A 20981-nucleotide genomic window follows, 5' to 3' on the forward strand; every position below is an offset into this window, starting at 1 on the left:
TCCATTGCTGTGCTGCTCTAACAGGAAGTTTTCCCAGAACCTGGCTTCCTGTCACATAAGCCCACTGTTGTGTGCCCTGCACTCTGGGATGATTGAGAGCAGATCCTGCCCCCATCTCTGTATGACAGGCTTTCACATACAGTATTTGAAACGTGGTATCCTATCTCCTCTCTTTTTCTCTCTCAAGGCTAAACATGCCCTGTTCTTTTAGTGTTTCTTCATAGGAGTTGATTTCCAGCCACCTGATCATCCATTTTGCTCTCCTCTGAATTTGTTCCAATTTGTTGGCATCCTTCTTGAAGCAGTGTCCAGAAATGGATACAGTACTCAAGAAGAGACCTAACCAGTGGCAAATAGATGGGAGCAGTACTTCATGGGATTTGGAAACTATACTTCTGTCAATGAAGCCTAAAATACTGTAGCATTTGCCCTTTTTGTAGCCACATCGCACAGTTGGCTTATATTTGGCTTGTGATCTACGACGATTTCAAGATCCTTCTCACTTGTGTTATTGCTGAGCCAGGTATTCTCCCACCTTGGAACTGTGTATTTGGTTTCTTTTTCCTAGGTGCAGTACTTTGCACTTAATTGAATTTCATTCTGGTGTTTTCAGCCCAGTGCTCAAGCCTATCTAGATGATTTTGAATTCTGTTTATGTCTTCCCTCTATTCCACCCAATGTTGTGTCGTCTGCAAATCTGATTAACATTCCCTGGTTGCAGTTATTAATAAAAACGGTGAAGAGCACTGGACCCAGGACTGAGCCCTGGGGTATCCCACTTGTTACCTCTTCCCAGTTTGAGAAATAGCCATTAATCATCATCCTCTGAGTACAATTCTGTAGTCAATTGTGTATGCACCTGAACAGTTGTTAGAAGGAAAAAAATCTTTTATTCCTTCTTTACTCATAATACTGATTACGGTTTTAAAAAGAAATTTGGAAAGGACTTTCCCCTCAGCTTAAAGAACCTCCAAATCCAGACAGTGTAGTTTTAAGTAAAAAATCTGGGGACAAACAACAGAGCAGAAGTGTTGCCCATGCCCTCAAGTCTAGTTTGTATGCTTGCATGAAATACTTGGGTAGCCATTATTAGAATTATCAGAATGCTTGAACTGATGGAATCTTGGCCAAATCTAGCAGGCCTCTTTTTGTATTTTTATGAAAAAACAACTGATACTCAATTTTTAAAACTATATTTTTATAGTATCTAAAATGTTCCTAGTGTGGTATAGTGGACAGAATGATGGGCTAGGACTCATGAGGTCTGGGTTTGAATCCCTGCTGAGACAAGGAACCTGACAGGAACCCTGTTAGGGTTCCTATAAATTCATGTTCCGACTTGACAGCACAGAATACACACAAAATAAGAATTTGGGAGGAATTAACAACACAATGAACGAGTGTTGTTAATATAAGCTACAGTATCTGTATTAAGGTATTAGGCCAAGTCAAAATACTTTGCATGGTTTACAGTTCTCCAGAAGCCTCCACTAGGAAATATGTTAAACAAAACAAAAAGCAGAGAGAGAGAGAGAGAGAGAGAGAGAGATGGACAAGAGGCTGAATTACAAGCCATACAACTGCATCCGATTACAGACTTAAGAGGGAAAGTGGAAGTGGTATCTGGGATTCTCCAAATGGTTAATGGAAGAAGAAAGAACCACCTTAGGGTGATGCACACAACAGATCTTAATGTTGCAAACTGTCTCCAGTCACAAGCAAAATGCACAGGCTCCTTAAAGACAGAAAACTAAAGAAATAAATTAGATGATTTTCTATTGACACCATATATTTTAGATGTACTAGTTTTCAAAAAACACAGGCCCTCAAAACTGGGAGCCCTTGCCCCCAAATTCAGACATATGAGTGGATACATGGTAGTTATTCAGACAAAGGCATTCTACTCACTGTCAGAGGTACCTTCCTACTAGTGTCCTGGTATGTTATTGGCATTTTCCATCAAGTCACTTCCAACTTTCAAAGAAACTAACAGGGCTTTTAAGGTAGGTGAGATTTTTAAGAAGCATTTTGTCAATCCCAATTTATGTGGCTGAGCAGGGATTTGAAACCATGTCTCCTAATCCAGCACACCACACTGGCTCAATAGCCTAGTAGTACTGCAAGAATACAAACAGAATTCAGTCCTAACTGAAAATAATCTTTGCCACTGTGATTGCATCAGGGCAGTTCCCTGCGAGAATCAGTAATATCACTGAAAACAGGTTGCAAGATGTCAACCATGAACAAAGTATGAATTTCCCCTATACCATAGCATACAGGAGGTAAATGCAAGAGTTTCTTGGCATAGATGCTTTGCTTTCTCACTGCTTGCTATTTTCCTTGTGTTCAGAGGAATTTCTGGATTTTCATCAAATTTCCTGACACAAAAACATATTTCTGATGTGCAATTTCCCTTCACCTGGGAAAGGGTAACAGGTTTTAGGCACTGTACAATGAGATAAAGCTCACAATTGGCCATTTTTAAAGTTTCCTTCTCAGGATCACTTCTCTTAATTCCTTTTAGATGACCACTTAATAGATGTTTATCACCATTAAAAATATACAGTGTATGACTATACAGAGTATGTGACATAATCAGATTTATATAGCAACACTAATTAGAGAGCCAGCACAAACTACATACTTCATTTGTCACAACAAGCAAGTGGGTTTGCAGTCTTCCAAGGTGTGGAAAGACTTTCCAGACCCTTGTAACCCACTGTTGATGGAGGCTGGGAAAACATTTTATGGCATAGTTAGTAAAAAGCACTTTTCTGAATAGAATATTTTTGGAAGGTCTCTCCTCATGTCCAGCTGTATGTACAGGCAACAGAAAGCCAAAGGCTGGAAAAATTCCTTTTCCAGCATTTACCACGCTGGCTAGAAGATTTTGGGAGTTGTAATCTTAAAAGGACCTTCCCTAAATTGTGTATGAAGAAAAAACTACAGTAGGTGCTAGAAGCAGCTTCTTGCACTAAAGGGCAGAGCACGATCGCACAATCTTGTTTCCTCAGAAGGAAAAGGTTGGCTTTGGCTAATTCCCTAATATAGTCTGTTTAGGATTGCAGTCTTAGTCTATTTCTAGGTTCACGCTCCTGCTGTGAAAGTTCTGACGGTGATAACAACGCCCAAGTCCTGATGAACCCTGAAGCTTCTAAAAGAAAAACTACAACTGTCCACACACGTGTAGATCATGTACAGTACTTCGGTGAAGGGGGCGGGCGGAGCAGCACTACTCAATTCGAGCCGTCTTTTCCCGCCCAGCCATGGCGGAGGTCCTTGAATTCCGCGTCCCGACCGGGAATGGCCGCACTCTCCTCGTCCTGGGGCTGGAGTCCGACGCCTCGGAGGCAAGTAACTTGTAGTAACGGGGCGGGTGGATACCTATCGCTTGGTGCATGCGGATGTTTAGCCCTCCAAACCTCTCCCAAGGCTGCTGTGGGACCACAGAGTTTTCTACCCGACCCCGACATAAGGGCACCGCTTCAAATTCCGGTGCTTCCCCGGAAAGCAGCCTGCTTAGACTACATTTGTATGGTCCGAAAAACCTCCCTCAGATGTGGAGCCGACGCGCCAACTTCGGCTCTCCGTTTATGCCGGGAAGCGCCTTTCGCAGGCGAAGGTTCCACCCTGCTGTAGAAACCGGGCCGAAGGCGCCAAGTACGAGTCCTCGATATTGGAGGCGGCCGTTTGTTGAGTAACTCATTTCCGCCCGTAATTGTAGAGCAGTTTAGAAAGTACGCATCCAAAAAATTGTGCCCTGAGGCGATTTACTCCAAATGTACCTTAAAATGGATCAGGCGTTGCATTCCTATTAGCGTTCCTAACATAAGGCATTTTGTACCCATGTGCTAGAAACCAAACGATTTGAAGTTGCAGACCCGCAAGGCTTATTCAAAACAGACACCCTATTTCAAATGTATAGGCGCAGACTCATACAAACGAATATACTTTGCACTTACTTAAGAGCAGTTTGCGGTTTACGGGTTCTGTATCAGCCTACTGCATTCTGCCTGACTCTTAACGTCCTCAGTTGTAGTGTAGGCAAAGGCTGTGGTTCTATATGTCTGAAAAGTAAACTCTATTGAAGCTAATGCAACTGTTAGTCTTAAAAATGACACAAGCCATTCTTAGGTTATGCAAGCCAAAACATTAGTTCTATCAAAATTACTTGAAGATGCCAAAGTACTCCTTAATGGAAAACCTTTTTCCACAACACAATTTAGATTGCCTTTGTTAATGTGGGAGAAGTTGGTATGAGATAGTTGGAATATGCAGATACACAGGATTTCATTTTTGTTTTAATTTATTACAGAATCCCAACCAAGATTTTGGTTTGTGTGTGTGTGCATTCCCATAATTAGGCAGCAAGGGTGGTGACACATAACTGTAGATATCAAGCAAAACCTTAAAAGGCAGCCCCCCTCCCCAATTCTTTCTTATGGGAGATAAGATGTAAGATCTATGAACCTTGGTAAGATGGATGTGGTCAAACAGGAGATGGCAAGAATAAACATTGACATTCCGGGGGTCAGTGAACTAAAATGGACAGGAATAGGCGAATTCAATTCAGATGATTATCATATCTACTATTGTGGGCAAGAATCCCATAGAAGAAATGGAGTAGTCCTCATAGTCAATAAAAGAGTGGGAAAAGCTGTACTGGGATACAATCTCAAAAATGATAGAATGATTTCAATACGAATCCAAGGCAGACCTTTCAACACAGTAATCCAAGTTTATGTACCAACCACAAATGCTGAAGAGGCTGAAATTGACCAGTTCTATGAAAATTTACAACACCTTCTAGAGCTAACACCAAAGAAATATGTTCTTCTCATTATAGAAGACCGGGATGCTAAAGTAGGAAGTCAAGAGATAAAAGGAACAACAGGTAAGTTTGACCTTGGAGTTCAAAACGAAGCAGGGCAAAAGCTAATAGAGTTTTGTCAAGAGAACAAGCTGGTCATCACACTCTTTTCCAACAACACAAGAGACAACTCTACACACGGTCATCACCAGATAGGCAATACCGAAATCAGATTGATTATATTCTCTTCAGCCAAAGATGGAGAAGCTCTAGACAGTCAGCAAAAACAAGACCTGCAGCTGTTTGTGGCTCAGACTCAAGCTTAAACTGAAGAACGTAGGAAAAACCACTGGGCTAGTCAGGTATAATCTAAATCAAATTTCTTATGAATGCACAGTGGAAGTGAAGAACAGATTTAAGGAACTAGATTTGGTGGACAGACTGCCTGAAGAACTAGCGATGGAGGATTGTAACATTGTACAGGAGGCAGCAACATAAACCATCCCAAAGAAAAGGAAATGCAAGAAAGCAAAGTAGCTGTCCAACAAGGCCTTACAAATAGCAGAGAAGAGGAGGGAAACAAAATGCAAGGGAGATAGGGAAAGTCACAGAAGATGGAATGCTGCCTTCCAAAGAATAGTAAGGAGGGCAGCACCAAAGAATGCTCCAACTACTGTACAATTGCACACATTTCACACGCTAGCAAAGATGTTCAAAATCCTCCAAGGTAGGCTTCAGTAATATGTGGACTGAGAACTCCCGTACAAACTGGATTCTGAATGGGAGGAGGAACTAGAGACCAAATTGCTAACATGCGCTGGATTATGGAGAAAGCCAGAGAGTTCCAGAAAAAAAAAAATCTACTTCTGCTTCATTGACTACACAAAAGCCTTTGACTCTGTGGACCACAGCAAACTATGGCAAGTTCCACCTTATCTATGCCCGACCACCTTATCTATCTCCTGAGAAACCTATACGTGGGACAGGAAACAACAGTTAGAACTGGATATGGAATAACTGATTGGTTCAAAATTGGGAAAGGAGTACGACAAGGCTGTATATTGTCTCCCTGCTTACAGTATTTAAATTATATGCAGAATACATCATGCAAAGGGATGGACTGGATGAATCCCAAGCCAGAATTAAGATTGCCGGAAGAAATATCAACAACCTCCGATATGCAGACGATACCACTCTGATGGCAGAAAGTGAGGAGGAATTAAGGAACCTTGTAATGAGGGTGAAAGAGGAGAGTGCAAAAAACGGTCTGAAGCTCAACATCAAAAAAACTAAGATCATGGCCACTGGCTCCATCACCTCCTGGCAAATAGAAGGGGAAGATATGGAGCCAGTGACAGATTTGACTTTCTTGGGCTCCATAATCACTGCAGATGGTGACAGCAGAAATGAAATTAAAAGATGCCTGCTTCTGGGGAGGAAAGCAATGACAAACATAGACAGCATCTTAAAAAGCAGAGACATCACCTTGCCAACAAAAGTACGCATAGTCAAAGCTATGGTTTTTCCAGTAGCGAGGTATGGATGTGAGACTTGGACCATAAAGAAAGCTAGCCGCCGAAGAATTGATGTTTTTGAATTATGCTGCTGGACGAGACTCTCGAGAGTCCCCTGGACTGCAAGGAGAACAAACCTATCAATTTTGAAGGAAATCAGCCCTGACTGCTCACTGGAAGGACATATCCTGAAGCTGAGGCTCCAGTACTTTGGCCATCTCATGAGAAGAGAAGACTCCCTGGAAAAGACCCTGATGTTGGGAAAGGCAGGAGGAGAAGGAAACGACCCAGGACGAGATGGCTGGACAGTGTCATCGAAGCTACCAACATGAATTTGACTCCGGGAGGCAGTGGAAGACAAGAGGGCCTGGAGTGCTCTGGTCCATGAAGTCACGAAGAGTTGGACATGACTTAACGACTAAACAACAACAACAAAATAAATTAGATGGACAATTGTATACTTATGTATTTATTTATTTAATTTCTATACTACCTTTCTCCCATAAAGGGACTCAAGGCAGCTCACAATAATTAAAATCTAAGTACTATAATTAATTGATTTTGTTAGATGAGAATGGTTTGTTTCAAAAGAAGGGCTTATGAACTATTATTAAGTTAGGCAGTTCTGTATGAGACATACAGTAACCTCCAAACCAAACATGATGGCTTAGCAAATTGTTTAAATATGTTGTTTTAAAAAGTTGTATTCTGATGATATGCAACTTTGTTTATTACTGAACCATAACAAGGCTTGGACTAATCGAAGTCTAAATACCACTTCTCTTCACAAGGAAGTTTCAGCCAAGCTTGGCCTACACAGTGCTGATAACATGAGACAAGCAGGTGTCAATTTCCTTCTGTCGATGAATACAAAACTCAATCCACCAATATGTTGTAGGAACACTTGATTAACATGAAGTAAAGCAGCACTGTCTTGCTACTCTGCCCTTGCACAGTTCCATTGTTTGAATGCCATGAGTCTTTAAGAGATTGTCCTTTGCAAGAGTGGTCTGATTTTGCTTCACGAGTTCAACCCATATATGGAATGCATTGTTTGGCCCCACACAGTGAATTTTCTGGCTGTTTCACAAATGCACCTATTGTTTTTCAAATAACTTTATTTTTTTGTTGATTTTTCATTGTCTCTTCTCCTTCAGCATGCTCTATATTTAACATTCTCTACATTTGGACTTGTCTATTCTGTGAGGGTTCACAGAAATGCCTCAGTTGCTGGGCCCGGCTATCATGCTTTTGTCAAGTTCTACTCAGCTAGAGATGCCAGAAGAGCACAAAGCACATGTAACCAGCAGCCTCTGTTTCAGAAATCCCCTTTGAAGGTATATTTATTTATTTATTCATTGATTGATTGATTGATTGATTGATTGATTGATTGATTGGACTTATATACCGCCCCATAGCGCTACAAGCACTCTCCGGGCGGTTTACAATTTAATTATACAGGCTACACATTGCCCCCCCCCAGCAAGCTAGGTACTCATTTTACCGACCTCGGAAGGATGGAAGGCTGAGTCAACCTTGAGCCGGCTACCTGGGATTGAACCCCAGGTCGTGAGCACAGTTTTGGCTGCAGTACAGCGGTTTAACCACTGCGCCACGAGGCTCTTGGTATATCACTACATCATTTAAAACTGTGTCATTCCTAACACCTGAAGAACCTGTAAAGTAGTTGTTGCATGTTTTCATGGCTAAATTATATCAAAAGTAATATTTTCTCTGTTTTTCAGCCATTAGAAATGCTTTTAATCAATACACAGATTAAATCAAATCACATGTTGAAGAAATGCCTATTTCTCATTATAAGATTTTTCCTCCAGCCATTGACTAGCAGTTAGCCTTGCAAATTAAGGCCATGTTTATTCTTGTTCATCAGTCACAAAACAAAGCAAGCTAAGGCCATGGTCACACCAGAGAATGTTCCCCACTTCTAATAATACTTTCCATACCTTTGTCGTAATCCATCCCAGTCATGTGGCATATATACCTGGATGAGCATCCCAATGTGTTTTAAAGTTTCTGTTTCATTTTCTTCAGTTTTAATCATTATGGCTGGCTGCATTGTGGTATCAGTTTATTGTCTCTTGTTTTATGGGCCACTGCAACCGCTAAACTTAATTTTTTTAAAAAATTAAATGGTACATCGATACATTGGGTACTATTTCCTGATGGGTAGATTTTTCTCTGTTGCGCCAGCCCCTCTGGAAGCAATGCATTGCACTCAATGGATCTGATACACCTACTCAGGGCTGTTGTTCCGCTTGCCAGACAATAGGGGGAGTGAGGCAATGCCTGTCAATGCCTTTAAAGTTGTTGACAGAAATTTACCAACATATTGATACTCTGGCTGCTGAAATTTAAAAAAAATTATAGAAGGGCAGCCACATGACAGTAATAGCAGCTGCCTTCCCTGGTGAATTTGTTTTGCAAAAGTATTGATAGGATTGTACTCACATGCCATACCACTAAGGAATATATTGAAACACCACTGAAATAATAAACAGACGCCTCCTGGCAAGGAGGAGTTGAACCATAGTTACACCGCTGGCTGGAAAAATGAATCGCTAATGGCATGGTGTTGTGTGACTGCAAATTTATGTTAAGGTAAATAGGAAACAATTCCATTGTGTGATCATAGCCTAATTTGCAGCAGGTAGAGTGATGAGCTTGTATGAGGGCAAACAGATGTCTTTTACCTCTTAAACAGGTTCCACATGTAATGCTTTGCTAACTAACCTGTCTAGTTTGAGCTGGAGATATTCTCGGTAGACTACCATTTGTTACTGGATCTTTTAAAAAAAACCTTTCAGTTGTGTGGTACAAAGGCCAGCGCAAGGCATCTGGCTGTCTGAAATGAATGCAAACCTGTGTCAGAAGCCAATTGCAGTAGCAGTTGAATCTGAGTTCAACATTGATGGCAGCACAGCATCTCTTGTCATTCCTGGAGACAGGGCAATACAGAGAAGGTAAAAATGGTCTGTGGTACACCAAGCTGTCCTCTGTGCCATTTCTTCCACACCCAGCACCTGCCATCTGAAGCAGTTGTCTCGCTCTGCCTAATGGCAGAGCCTGCCCTGATAGATATTAACTATATAGCCCCACATATCTGTCAGAGTGATATCAGCAACAAAAATATATTGGAATGAGTTATTGATTAAATGTTTGATAACATGCAGAAGTACAGTAACGGCTTTTTCCTAATCACATGCTGCTGGGACAATGCAATTAAGTGGTTTACAAAGTGGTTAGGTTCACACTGAAGGATCTAATGAATCGTGTAGAGATGGGGGTATTCGTATTTGTATATGAATATGAATATCCTGGCAAAGGTGGCGATAATGAGGGTCCAGCCCCATGGGATTTTTCCAATGTCTCTGCAGATCGTGAGCCACTCTTCAACCTTGCAGCGAGGCTTGTCCTCCTACCTCCTGCCAGGAGTGGCTAGCCAATCGCGATCTGCGAAGCCATTGGAAGAATCACTGCATCTGCAGTAGCGGCGGATTGGTGAGTGGACCGTCCGGCCCCATGGTGCTAGACCCTTGTTATCGCCATCTGTGTGGGGATATTCGTATTTGTATACGAATACCCCCATTTCTAATTATCTGTATTCACCTATTGTTATTTATCCAGTCCCATTACCACAAGGTGTGATGACCACTATTTCATATACTTTTTTAAAAGGTTAGACATATCCATGGTTGGGGGTCAGATTTTTCAAAATACAGGATTCATGATGGGTTGCATGTAAGTTTCATATTCAGAAGCAGTGCATCTCTGAATGAGAGCTTAGAAAAAATTAATTTGGGGGGCTGTGACTCCGGGAATCCTCCAGTCAGGATGACCTCCCTAATGTAGGACACCTTTCTTTCCTTTTCTTGCATTTCCAGGTTTCCATGTGTACCAGACAACGGGCCTTTCCAGACCAAGTTTTGGCTCTGAATAGTAACAAATGCAAAGATTTAGCCAATTACTACCTTGGTTTCAATGGCTGGTCCAGTCGCATCATCACTGTAAGGATGACCTGTTGTTTTCATTCTCTCCCCCACCCCATCCCATTTTCATGCCTCTGTTCATTAGGGGTGTTGCATTTCCCATCTATTGTTACTCCAAGAGTGAATGAGAAAATTAATCAGTAGCCCGTTTCTGATTAATGTATTCCTAAAGTTTGCCAATTGTTGATTCCTGGTGTCAGTTTAGGATTTTACTTCATATGAGAAGTGATAAACTAATTTTATCTGATTTGTAAATAGCTATCCACTGCAATATAGGGATGTGATGGCGCTGCAGCTTAACTGCAGAAGCCTCTGTGCTGCAAAGTCAGAAGACCAGCAGTTGTAAGATCGAATCCACGCGATGGAGTGAGCTCCTGTCGCTTGTCCCAGCTCCTGCCAACCTAGCAGTTCGAAAGCATGCAAATGCAAGTAGATAAATAGGTACCACCACAGTGGGAAGGTAGCAGCGTTCCGTGTCTAGTCGCGCTGACCATGTGACCACCGAAACTTCGGACAAACACTGGCTCTATCGCTTGGAAACGGGGATAAGCACCGCGCCCTAGAGTCGGACACGACTGGACTAAATGTCAAAAGGAATGTTTACCTTTACCTATCCATTGCAAGTGTATAGGCTTGAAGTTGTGGAGGGGTTATCTCATTGCTTCTCAGGAAGAAATAGAACCCTACTGCTTCTTGAAATGGGCATATAAATGGTTTAACCACCGCAATGCCTTTTGGGGGGGGCTTGTTTCAGTGATGGGTCCAGGGGGCATATGGGAATGGAGAAGTCGGCCTCTCCCTTTGCACTGGCCCAGGAAATGCTCAGGTACACTGAAAATCTCCCTCAGCTTCTGAGTGTCTCCAGAGCCACAAGTGAGAAGAGGGAATCATGCTATCCTTGCTCTGGGTTAAAGAGGACTGCTTTCTGTCGGTACTTCTGTCACAAAATTTGAGACTGGCTCTTGTGCCTGAAGACATATGGAACTGTAGATAGGGAACATTATGTTTTTGAATACTGTCCCTAGAATCTCATAGCCGACGTGGCCAGTAAGAGGAACTGTATTCCGCCAAAAATAACGTTTCTCAATACTGCCTGAAAAACTGTGCAAAAGAACTAAGCAAAGAGGAGGAACCCTTTTCTTTGTGCATAAATATGGTGATGGGGGATCAATGGTTACTACTGGTGACATTGCAGCAGCATTTTTGCAATATTGTCATACAGAGTACATGAGACTTGCGTGGCCTGGCATTTTGAGAAGGAGGAGATTTGGCTTCATATTTCTTCACATTGCTCTCACAATCCCTGTTAAAACAGCTCCAGAATATATCTGGTTTTGAAGAGGGTGAAAATGAAGAGGAAGAAACGAGAACCTCACACAGCAGCCAGTATTCAAAGTACCTGTGTATCCAAGAATTAACCATCTCCCAACATGGGGTCTGCACCAGAGGTGTTGGTGTGGCGGAGCTTCAGGTGGATCCCAGCCAAGGTAATAATTAAGAAGGAAGAGAAAGCAGTGTTAGAATTAAATAAGCAGGGAAATATTATGGTAGTAGTGTGGTTTATTACGTTCTCACTCTCCTAACCCAGTGTGGTGAACTACAACTTCCATAAATCTCAGCAAGCATGACCAATAGCTTTGCTCAGTGAGGTTGATGGTAGTTGGAAGGTGCTTAGTTGGGGAACGTTGATATAGTTAATGAGACTGCTTATCAAGAGTATGGTTGTCACCTGCTTAGGGTAGGTTTGCACTTTCTTTAAGGAGTTAAGATATATTGGGGGCACATCTTGACCTAGATTTCCTAGGAGACTTGCTGATGGTAGTTGTAGTTATACTTCCTTTGCCCAGCTTAGACTGGTACAGCAATACTGTCCATGCCTTGAAGAAGCAGATCTGGCTTATTTATTTGTTTAAAGTACAATGCTTTTCCTCATAAACTGACAAACATCTTAGTTTCCTCTTGTCTGAGCAATTATAATGACCTATACCTGCATATGTAGGCCAGCTGCCCTTGATTGAATGGCGCTTGCAAGTAGAAAATGGCTCAACATTTTGATCAGGTGTCTTCTGGGAAATCTGCTTTCTCTATTGTTTGAAGTCCACTAGTATCAATCTCTTTCTGAATTAAATTCAAGGGTTTCCTAGTGCCTTTAAGTAATTTGGGGCAAGGATATCTAAAGGACTATCTACTCTTCAGCAAACCCACCTGAATGCTAAGACTAGTTGAGGAGGCTTTTCTATGCAAACTGCTGTAGCTGAAGGCTTGTTTAGTAGGAATACATTTGAGGATTTTCATTGTTGCAGTACCAACCTTCTGGAATTCCCAGCTCTTCCCAGCACCCTCCTTATTGTGTTTTTTAAAACCTAAAGCAGAGGACACATTCTTATAGTCTAGGAACTATATTTATGCCTCAGCTGGAAACTTGCATTCCCATAAATCTGGGGGAGGGCATGACTTACCATTTAAACATAATCCTGCTCCCTAGTTACAGGCTGAAATAGTGTCTTCCAGGGCTGGAGCTGGAGAGGGAGAGGAGGAAAAGAAGAAAATAAACTCTGTACATTCAAATTTCACTCAAACCAGGCCAGTGGGTGTATTGGCTGGTGGGTTTAGAGAGCTGTAGTCTATAAAAATAAAATCTACAATCTCTGATAATTTGATCTAGTATTGGTACTGTATTCTTATTTTGTCTGATTTTTGTCATTGTTTTGTTGTTTTTCAGTGTGCTAATTGTCTTATGGTATTTTTTGTTCACAATTGTTTGGTGCCTTGGGTTGTACGATGGGTAGGCAGAAAAGAAATGGGCTTGGATACATAAGCTTATTGTACATTTCCTCCAAAAAGGTCAGGGCAGTTGACTAGGTTTTATTCTTTCCTACTTTAAGCCTCACAATATCATGGGTGGCAGGTTCCATGACCGAGAAAGATTTTAACCCAAATCTTCCAGTTTCAAGGCCAAGGTGTATTCCTGTGACACTGGTACAAGCCTGCTGACCCAGCATCTTGTAGCACAACAGATTACAGTGTAGACAGAATTTCATTGGATCAAACTTTATTTTTAGGTCCAACATAGCTTTTCTGCTTTGGAATGTCCTTTACAGTTTTAGGACCAAGAGACATTAACTTTCGGAAAGGCAAATTACTGGGGCTATTCTTTACAGTTGTCCACAAAAATTTCCTCAATTGAAATGAATTTTGTAAATGTGCAAAAATATATTTTGCAAACATATTTTGAATCAATCTGCTTCCATGTTGGGTTTTGTCTTTTAGAGTTTGTTACAGCGATTCACAACATCCAGAAGCTTGCAGTGCATCGAGCTCTCTCAGATGCATTTCAGAAGATTCTCTTCATAGTTTTAGGTAGGGCCATCTTCTTTTTTTTAAAAAAGCAAAACCTTTGATTGGTTCTTATGTGATAATCTATTGGATGGGAGATGAAAGCAACCAGAGACTGTTCTATGTAGTAAAGCATAAAATTCTGCCAGAACATTCACTTGACGCTAGGGTTGGTCTCGTAATAATTAAATGTTGGTTTATTTGACCTACACAGCTAATATTAACCAGACTTCCGTCAGTTCAGGTGACATGATAAGTCATGGTCATTATTCATTTCCCTTAGTACATCTTCATTGGTCCGGATAGGTGGGGCTCGTGAGCCTTGGAAGGCAGCTCCTTCTAGGAGAAGGAAAACTCCGACTTCAAACCTCCACTGTCTTGTGGCTATATCCACTGATGGAAAAGGCTTCAGGGGTTAACCTTGAGGCAAAATCCAGAGCAGGAGTCCCAGAGGCAGTTCGTGTCATTCTGGCAACTCCTGTGATGTCACTGGAACCAGTTGTATTGGCTCTTGCCTTTCCATTGGACTATTTCAGCGACGTGGAGAGGGGGGATTTGCTGCTTGGGTAACAGCCTATCTTCCATATTATTTTACCCAGGCTTCGTGCTCTGGAGAGGACACTCATACAGAGCACGTTACCATAGTCTCTCAAGACTGAAGGATGCCTAACCTTCATTGGTCACCTTCTCAATCCTAGCATCCTGCAATAAATCCTCACTTCAAGTGCTTCTTTCTTTTTTTAGTTGCATTTTAAAAAGTCCATTATTCTATTCCATACAGTAGAAATGAGAAGATATATGCTACTATTTAATGAACATCCTCAGAGCCAATTTTAAGGCTTTTTTCCTTCCTATATTCTTCATCTTAAAGAAGCTGCGCTGGATCAACTCAAATCTGAATTTCATTGCATGGCTGTGGTCTTTATTTATGATTTACAGTTCATTTACACAAATTCCAAAGTACTTATATGCTACTGTTTATATTTTGGATCTTTACCTGTATTTCTTGAGTTGTTTGCTTTTTACTGAATGCCATGAACTTGTTTTTTTTAACATTCATTTTTGGACCAAATTCATTATTTTTACATAGGCTTTTCTGAACAGCCTCTGTACAGCATATTAACAATAAGCTAGTGAGTAATATTCTCTGTATATCTGCTATTGTAGATAGTTTCTCTATTACTAATACCATCATTTGATTCAAGAAATGCTTCATTAAGGTACAGACTGAAAAGCAGTAGCAGAAGTACATATCCATAATATATATATTCCTCTTTGGCTAGGATCCCACTGTAGATTTATACCAGCAGAAGTGTAATCATGTAAATCTCAGTAGAAATGTTACTAATTAATGAGCTGCTATTTGCATTCAGGTCACATGCCAATAGTGCAACTTGGCACATGGTCAGCAAGGTAAGTAACAACTTGTTAATTAGCAACAATTTGTCTTCAGCCACTAAATGTTCAGTAGGATTCTGGCTAATATATTTTGTTTGTATTTTATCATCTTCACTTTCAGAGGTCTTCAACTTTCATTGCAGATTTCTATTTTCAATTTGTATATTTGCAATTATACAAATATATGTTATATGAAGACCTTTTTTTTGCCTTGGACATAATAAAGGTAGATTTCAGCCAATGCTCAGGAAAGATTCATGATTGACTGAAAATATTACTCTTAACACATCTAAGTAGTCATCTTTAATCAGCTTTAATGCTTTTGCAAAAGCATTAAGTTCTAGAGTTGTGCCTTTAAATTTTTTATAACTTTATTGAATTTCTGTATCTCTTGTCTGGTATGGATGTCTACCATTTTTTGTTGTTCTCTTATCTTTAAACAGCTATTTAATTAATCGATGCTGTAATTATACCCATGACATCAAGTATTAGAGAAGTCCTACCAGTCAGTAGTGAACATTGTCATTTTAAAAATATATTGTACTTTGATATTTTATGCACATTGTAGGAGCTATGGATCTTGTTTAGGTGTTCTATTTCTGTATAATATTGGGAGCATTAGGGGTTTTTTGCTTCTGTAATTTTGTGTCAGATGTTCTTGATGTAAGTTTCTGTATTTTCCTTCATGTTCATCTCTGCTCCATTAGCACTGATGCTACTTCTTACATCTACTTCTATTTTTCTACTTCCATTTCTATTTTTAGGTTTGCTGTTGGTCACATTCATTAATTTTTTTAAGTTCAGTGGAAGTAGCATTTACATTTGTGTAACTGGTATGAACAATGAATCCTTGTGAACTAGCCAGAGACCATGCTATGAATACTTGTTAGTGAATAATACATACAGTAGCATGATCTCTGGCTCTATCTATTGGCCAGTTCTGGTAAAGCATGCGAAAATATTTTTATTGGTTTCCCCCCCCCCCCTTTTATCATGGTAAATATACAGCATTTGCTATTATCCACAGTTTTCAGTGTCTGCGGGGAGCTTGAAACTAATCCCCAGTGGATATGGGAGTCCTACTGTAAATGTCAAGTGTGTTTCAAAATATTTTTAATCCATTCTTTTATAATTCATTGGTTCAAATTTGGCCTTTTCTCCCGTTTCAGAAAATGGGAAGGTAGCAGTGGAGTACAGCTCTCCTCAGGAGGACCTCATTGACTGTTTAACAGACGAGGACCTCAAAGGTCTTGTCCAGGTGAATTGAGACATTTATCAAATATATTGGCATGAACTCACATCGCTTTGATCTCAAAATCTTTGTTGATGGATGTTGTGGCTTCATATGAATTGGAAAGAGTGAACAGAAATAAGTTGTTCTAATTAGAAGTGAAATTCAACTGATGATCTGATGGCATTTTCTGTTCATGGGTCTATGTCAGGTTCCCAGACCGAATGCAGGCAGGTACCTTGGAGGCTGGTGGACTATAAGACAAATGGGTTATGATGTAGAGGAGAATGGGATAGCCTCCTCCTCATAATAAATCACTCTGCTAATATATGTTAATGGGTCAGAGAGATGTAGAATGACCATTGGTTCCAAATCGCTCTAAATATTCCACATTTCAGACACCATCATGTCTAATTCTGTTTTTCTTGGCAGAGAGTGACTTCTGGCTAAAAAATCTCTAGCTATGCAGCACAAAGTATCGGGGGTATGTGTGCAATGCCTTGTCTTCCATTGACTTACTCAGATGGCTAAAGGAACTGGGGCTTCAGAAAGAAAATGGAGGGGTTTATAATAGCACTGGGGATAGGGGAAGAGGAGAGGTAAGCTGGCAGGCAAGAATATGGTGGCGGCCAGGCTTGCCTAATTGTGAAGTGTCATTTCTAAGGGAAGCACTGCAAACATTTTAAAGGACTGTTTCAATCTTGAAGCCAGTCAAAGCTGGTAAAACCCTCTCAGCTGATCAGCCCCACCAGCTAATATGGAACAGGGTTGTCACCACAGCTAATACCACCCCCGGTGCTATTTTGGTTCAAGGTACCTATTTGTGCAGGCTAAACAAAGAACTATTTTGGATCATGCTGAATTGTGCCAAAAAAAATGCATGCCCTAGCCCTGTGTCAGAAAGGTGTGGGACAAATCTTAAAGGGCAAGGGCAGATCATTCTGAGTAGAAACACAAGTGGATGAGGTATTTTTAATGTGCCAAACAGTGCCTTCAGTGATCCATATATCCTAATTATATGCCAGTGTGGACACTGTATGCCTCATTAGTACCAAATTGGCCCTCCAGTATTACTTGATTTCTTAGATGAAGAGGACTGATAGCTGTTGTGGTAAAATGTCTGCTCCACTGATCTGTAATTTTCTCCTCAGACAAGCAGCCCCGTTGGCACAAGGAGCCAAGATCTGATCAAAAGGGCTCCCTGTATCTCCCTGTATCTCCCATGGTTACACTTTATCAGAGTCTGCCGATCAAGGCTACAAGCCAGCTACAAATATGAGAAAACTGGAGGCTAAGCTCATGTAGGAGGAGAGAAACATATTCTCCGCAAAATATATTATCTTCTTCTGTGTCTGCACCATGTGAAAAATGTATTCTAACCTATATGTTCACGATAAAATAGGAGTGTATTCCCATGATCTGTGTGAGGTTAGCACAGAACAAACAGCATCATTCATAGAGAGCTACAGTGGGGTCTTGACTTAAGAACGGCTCGAGTTAAGAACATTTTGACTTAAGAACCGCTCTCATAAGAAAATATTGACTTGACTTAAGTACTTAGATTTGAGTTAAGAACTGAAAAAAAACCACGTGGGAGGCAGGGAAAGTGCAAAATTTGAACTTTCAGTTAACTGTTGGCCAGTGAAAAGGGTGCCTGTCTGCTTCCTCACTCCTCCCAGCATTTAGAGAGTGGATTGGGAGACAGTCTTCGGACTGCCTGGTACTGTACTGCCTGGACTGTATTTTCCCTGCCTTCCCTGAACCTTTCTTGACCTAAGAAAAAGAGAAACAAAAGATCCCCCCTCTAGTGGTCGAAGGCGGAATAGCAGCTTCCCATTAGTTTCTATGGACGGAAAAGAGCAGATACGGATCAAATGGTTTTCAATGCATTCCTATGGGAAATGCAGATTTGACCTGAGAACTTTTTGACTGGAGAACCGCCTTCCAATACGGATTAAGTTCTCAAGTCAAGACCCCACTGTACTGGCTTCCGCTAGTTCAGAAAAAATTAGAAAAAGGCCATGTGATCCTGCAAACAAGACAAGTGCAAGAGCAAGTGATAGGTTAATTAGGTATCACCTGCTCTTGCTTTTGTATGGCCTTCCCTAGAAAAGAAGTGCAGTTGCATGGCTCAACTAAGGTTGATACTTGTAGAGGCTTCCCTCTCTGCCATGCTCTCTCTCTCCTCTCTCTGCCTCTCTCCTCTCTCTGCCTCTCTCCCTCCCTCCTCTCTCTCCTCTCTTCCCCTCCTCTCCTCTCTCTTGCTCTCTCTCCTCTCCTCTCTCTCTCTCCTCTCCCTTTCTCCCGCTCTCTCTCCTCTCTCTCCCCTCTCTCTCTTGCTCTCTCTCCTCTCTCCCTCCTCTCTCACTCTTTCCTCTCCTCTCCCACTCTCTCTCCTCTCTCCTCTCTCTCCCCAACTCTCCCTCTCTCAAAAAAAGCCACCCCCAGCCTCCCTTGTAATAGACAGAAAGGAGACCTCTCTGGTAGGAGGGATTTGAAATTAGATTGTGGCACATGTGTAGGAGTGGGTAGTATTAGATATTCTGTACTAGGCCCTTCTAGAATGACTGAGGGGCCCTGCTCTGAGTCAGCAAAACAGCTTTACTCCCTATACAGAGAGGAATTACTGTAACTGTTTTGCCATTTTTTGCAGAGTAACCAAGAAGCTCTCCCTTTTCTTCCCAGGTGACTGACCTGTCCCTCTCAGCCCAAAACCCCATAGGAGAAGAGGAGATTCTGTCAGATCTGAGCATGGTTGGAGAATAGGACCGTTGGAAGCTTATTTGACACATGTCGTGGTTTTCCTCTCTGTGATCTGGAAGGACAACTTTCCTCACCTAAAGCACATTATATTAGAAAATGTTTCGATTTGGATTCATTTTTTAGGAAGCAGCATCTATCAGATGGTGTATAGTTCTTGGGTAAACAATAATTACCTAATTATGTTTACAAAGGATTTGGGGGGGAGGCAGAGGTGTTAGTTTATTTTTTTAATAATAAATTTATTACATTTGTAAAACATCAACTCTGTTTCTTTCATTCAAAGGCAACAATTTGTTTCCGACAGAAAAAAATGTGAGCCTTCTTTATGCAGAGAGCCAGTTATGGTAGTTATACATGGCCTTGTGCAAACATATTTTAAAAGGGCTATCTTCTCCTTTTCCATGTTCCTTAATAAAGGCTAAATAATAAGCTATTACTTAGGCTTAACTAAGTCCCAGTGATGTATGACAGTACTTTGTTAAAGACCTGGAGAGATAAAATAGGCAGGCCATTAAGATTTAATTCCCCAAATGTGCAACACAATAATCTACCACTACCCTTATTGTAATTCAGATCATTATATATCACAGTTCCAAAAGTAGGAGTGTCATGTCAAGCCTGAAGTGTTAAGCACATCCACCCACTGGCTATAAAATTAGACCTACAGATATATATGTACATGGCTACCACCGATTACAGAAATTCTGTGGTCCTGGACCCAGGACTGGGTCTAAGATGATGTCACAATTGAGAGCTTCCACAGTGGAATAGAGAGGCTTGTGGCTCTGATTGCTTGGTAATCACATGGAGTCACCACCAGTGCTGGCTACCATTTGCCAAGACATCCTCCAGCTACGTCAAAAGAGCAAGAGGGGAGTGGAAGTGTCTTTTTGGAAGGTTGGACACAGACATGGGGCCTTGTCCAACCCTGTGCCATTGTACCTTGGAAATCCTCAACTGTGGCAACTCTCCGGACTCCATTGTGTGCCATTTCCCAAACCTTATGGTCATCCCCATGTTTTTCTGTCCTTGTAAATATCTGGGAGTATGATCGGTCTGTGGGTTGAAGTGCCTAGTTTTGGGCCCAGAGTTTGATTCTTCACTGTGTCTCCTGGAACAGAAATTAGCCAAAATCATACAGAGCATGTTACTTGCCCTAAGATCTGGACTAGCATTAGGCATTTTGCACAGACCCAGAGCACCACCTGGAGGAGTTAGTAAACCATGTCTGAATGAACACAAAACAGAATTTTAGGGAGAACATGAAGGGTTAACACAGGGTTTCCAATATAATAGTTCCTCCAATAGTATGAAAAAAGTTGTGGCGATCGCCCTCATGGCCTGTTTATCTCGCTAAATGGATGAAGGTCCATTCAGTACTGACTTTTTAATAGAACAGGTTTATTGATTACAGTTGGTTTCTGGAACAATTCATAAGCACATTCTTCAAGTTTCATCAAGCTTCAATATTAACCTTCTATAGTAATTAACACAGTTTACACTCAGACTAATCAGACCCCAAACTATCCTCCTCTCTCTGATTCCTAACACAGACTGAACTCAGACTCGACTCCTCCTCTCCCAGGCTCCGCCTTTTAACATCTCTTTTGGCCCCACCTCTTAACCATATTAGCATATAACTTATGAATAATACATAACTTATTGTATAACTTAGGGTGAACGCTACAGCAGCGTTTGGGCTGGGACTGCTTGGTTAACAAGGACAAGGATGTTCTCTGGTACTGCCACCCCTAGCTTCTATGTTCCCTCTCACTGTAACTGTAATCCTCACAGGAGCAGAGGGGAAATTATACTTTCTGCAACAAAGTGTCATGACTCTTTGATGTTTTGGGGTGACTTGATATTGAATAGACAACTAAGATCCATTTATTTTACAAAATACTGCTGGCTATGAAACTGCT

General features: G+C 41.2%; 1 protein-coding gene across 6 annotated transcripts; it reads left to right on the forward strand.

Annotated features, from left to right (window-relative positions):
- The first annotated feature begins 86 nt into the window (after positions 1 to 86).
- RDM1 (RAD52 motif containing 1) lies at positions 87 to 19315 on the forward strand. 6 transcript variants are annotated; one of them, XR_013537522.1, is made up of 8 exons: positions 87 to 3350; positions 7482 to 7661; positions 10227 to 10349; positions 11647 to 11818; positions 13602 to 13691; positions 16235 to 16323; positions 16729 to 16895; positions 18982 to 19315. XR_013537522.1 is itself a non-coding variant. In XM_078377804.1 (7 exons), the coding sequence occupies exons 1-7, from the start codon at positions 3267 to 3269 to the stop codon at positions 19060 to 19062; spliced, it is 819 nt and encodes a 272-aa protein (XP_078233930.1). In that variant the 5' UTR covers positions 87 to 3266; the 3' UTR covers positions 19063 to 19315. The 6 variants fall into 6 exon arrangements, 4 of the variants coding, with proteins under 4 accessions (XP_078233930.1, XP_078233931.1, XP_078233933.1 ...); XR_013537523.1 differs by lacking the exon at positions 13602 to 13691; XM_078377804.1 differs by lacking the exon at positions 16729 to 16895.
- Positions 19316 to 20981: the final 1666 nt, after the last annotated feature.

The sequence above is a fragment of the Pogona vitticeps genome, chromosome 6, assembly GCF_051106095.1.
Source record: "Pogona vitticeps strain Pit_001003342236 chromosome 6, PviZW2.1, whole genome shotgun sequence".
NCBI classification, from domain to species: Eukaryota; Metazoa; Chordata; class Lepidosauria; order Squamata; family Agamidae; genus Pogona; species Pogona vitticeps.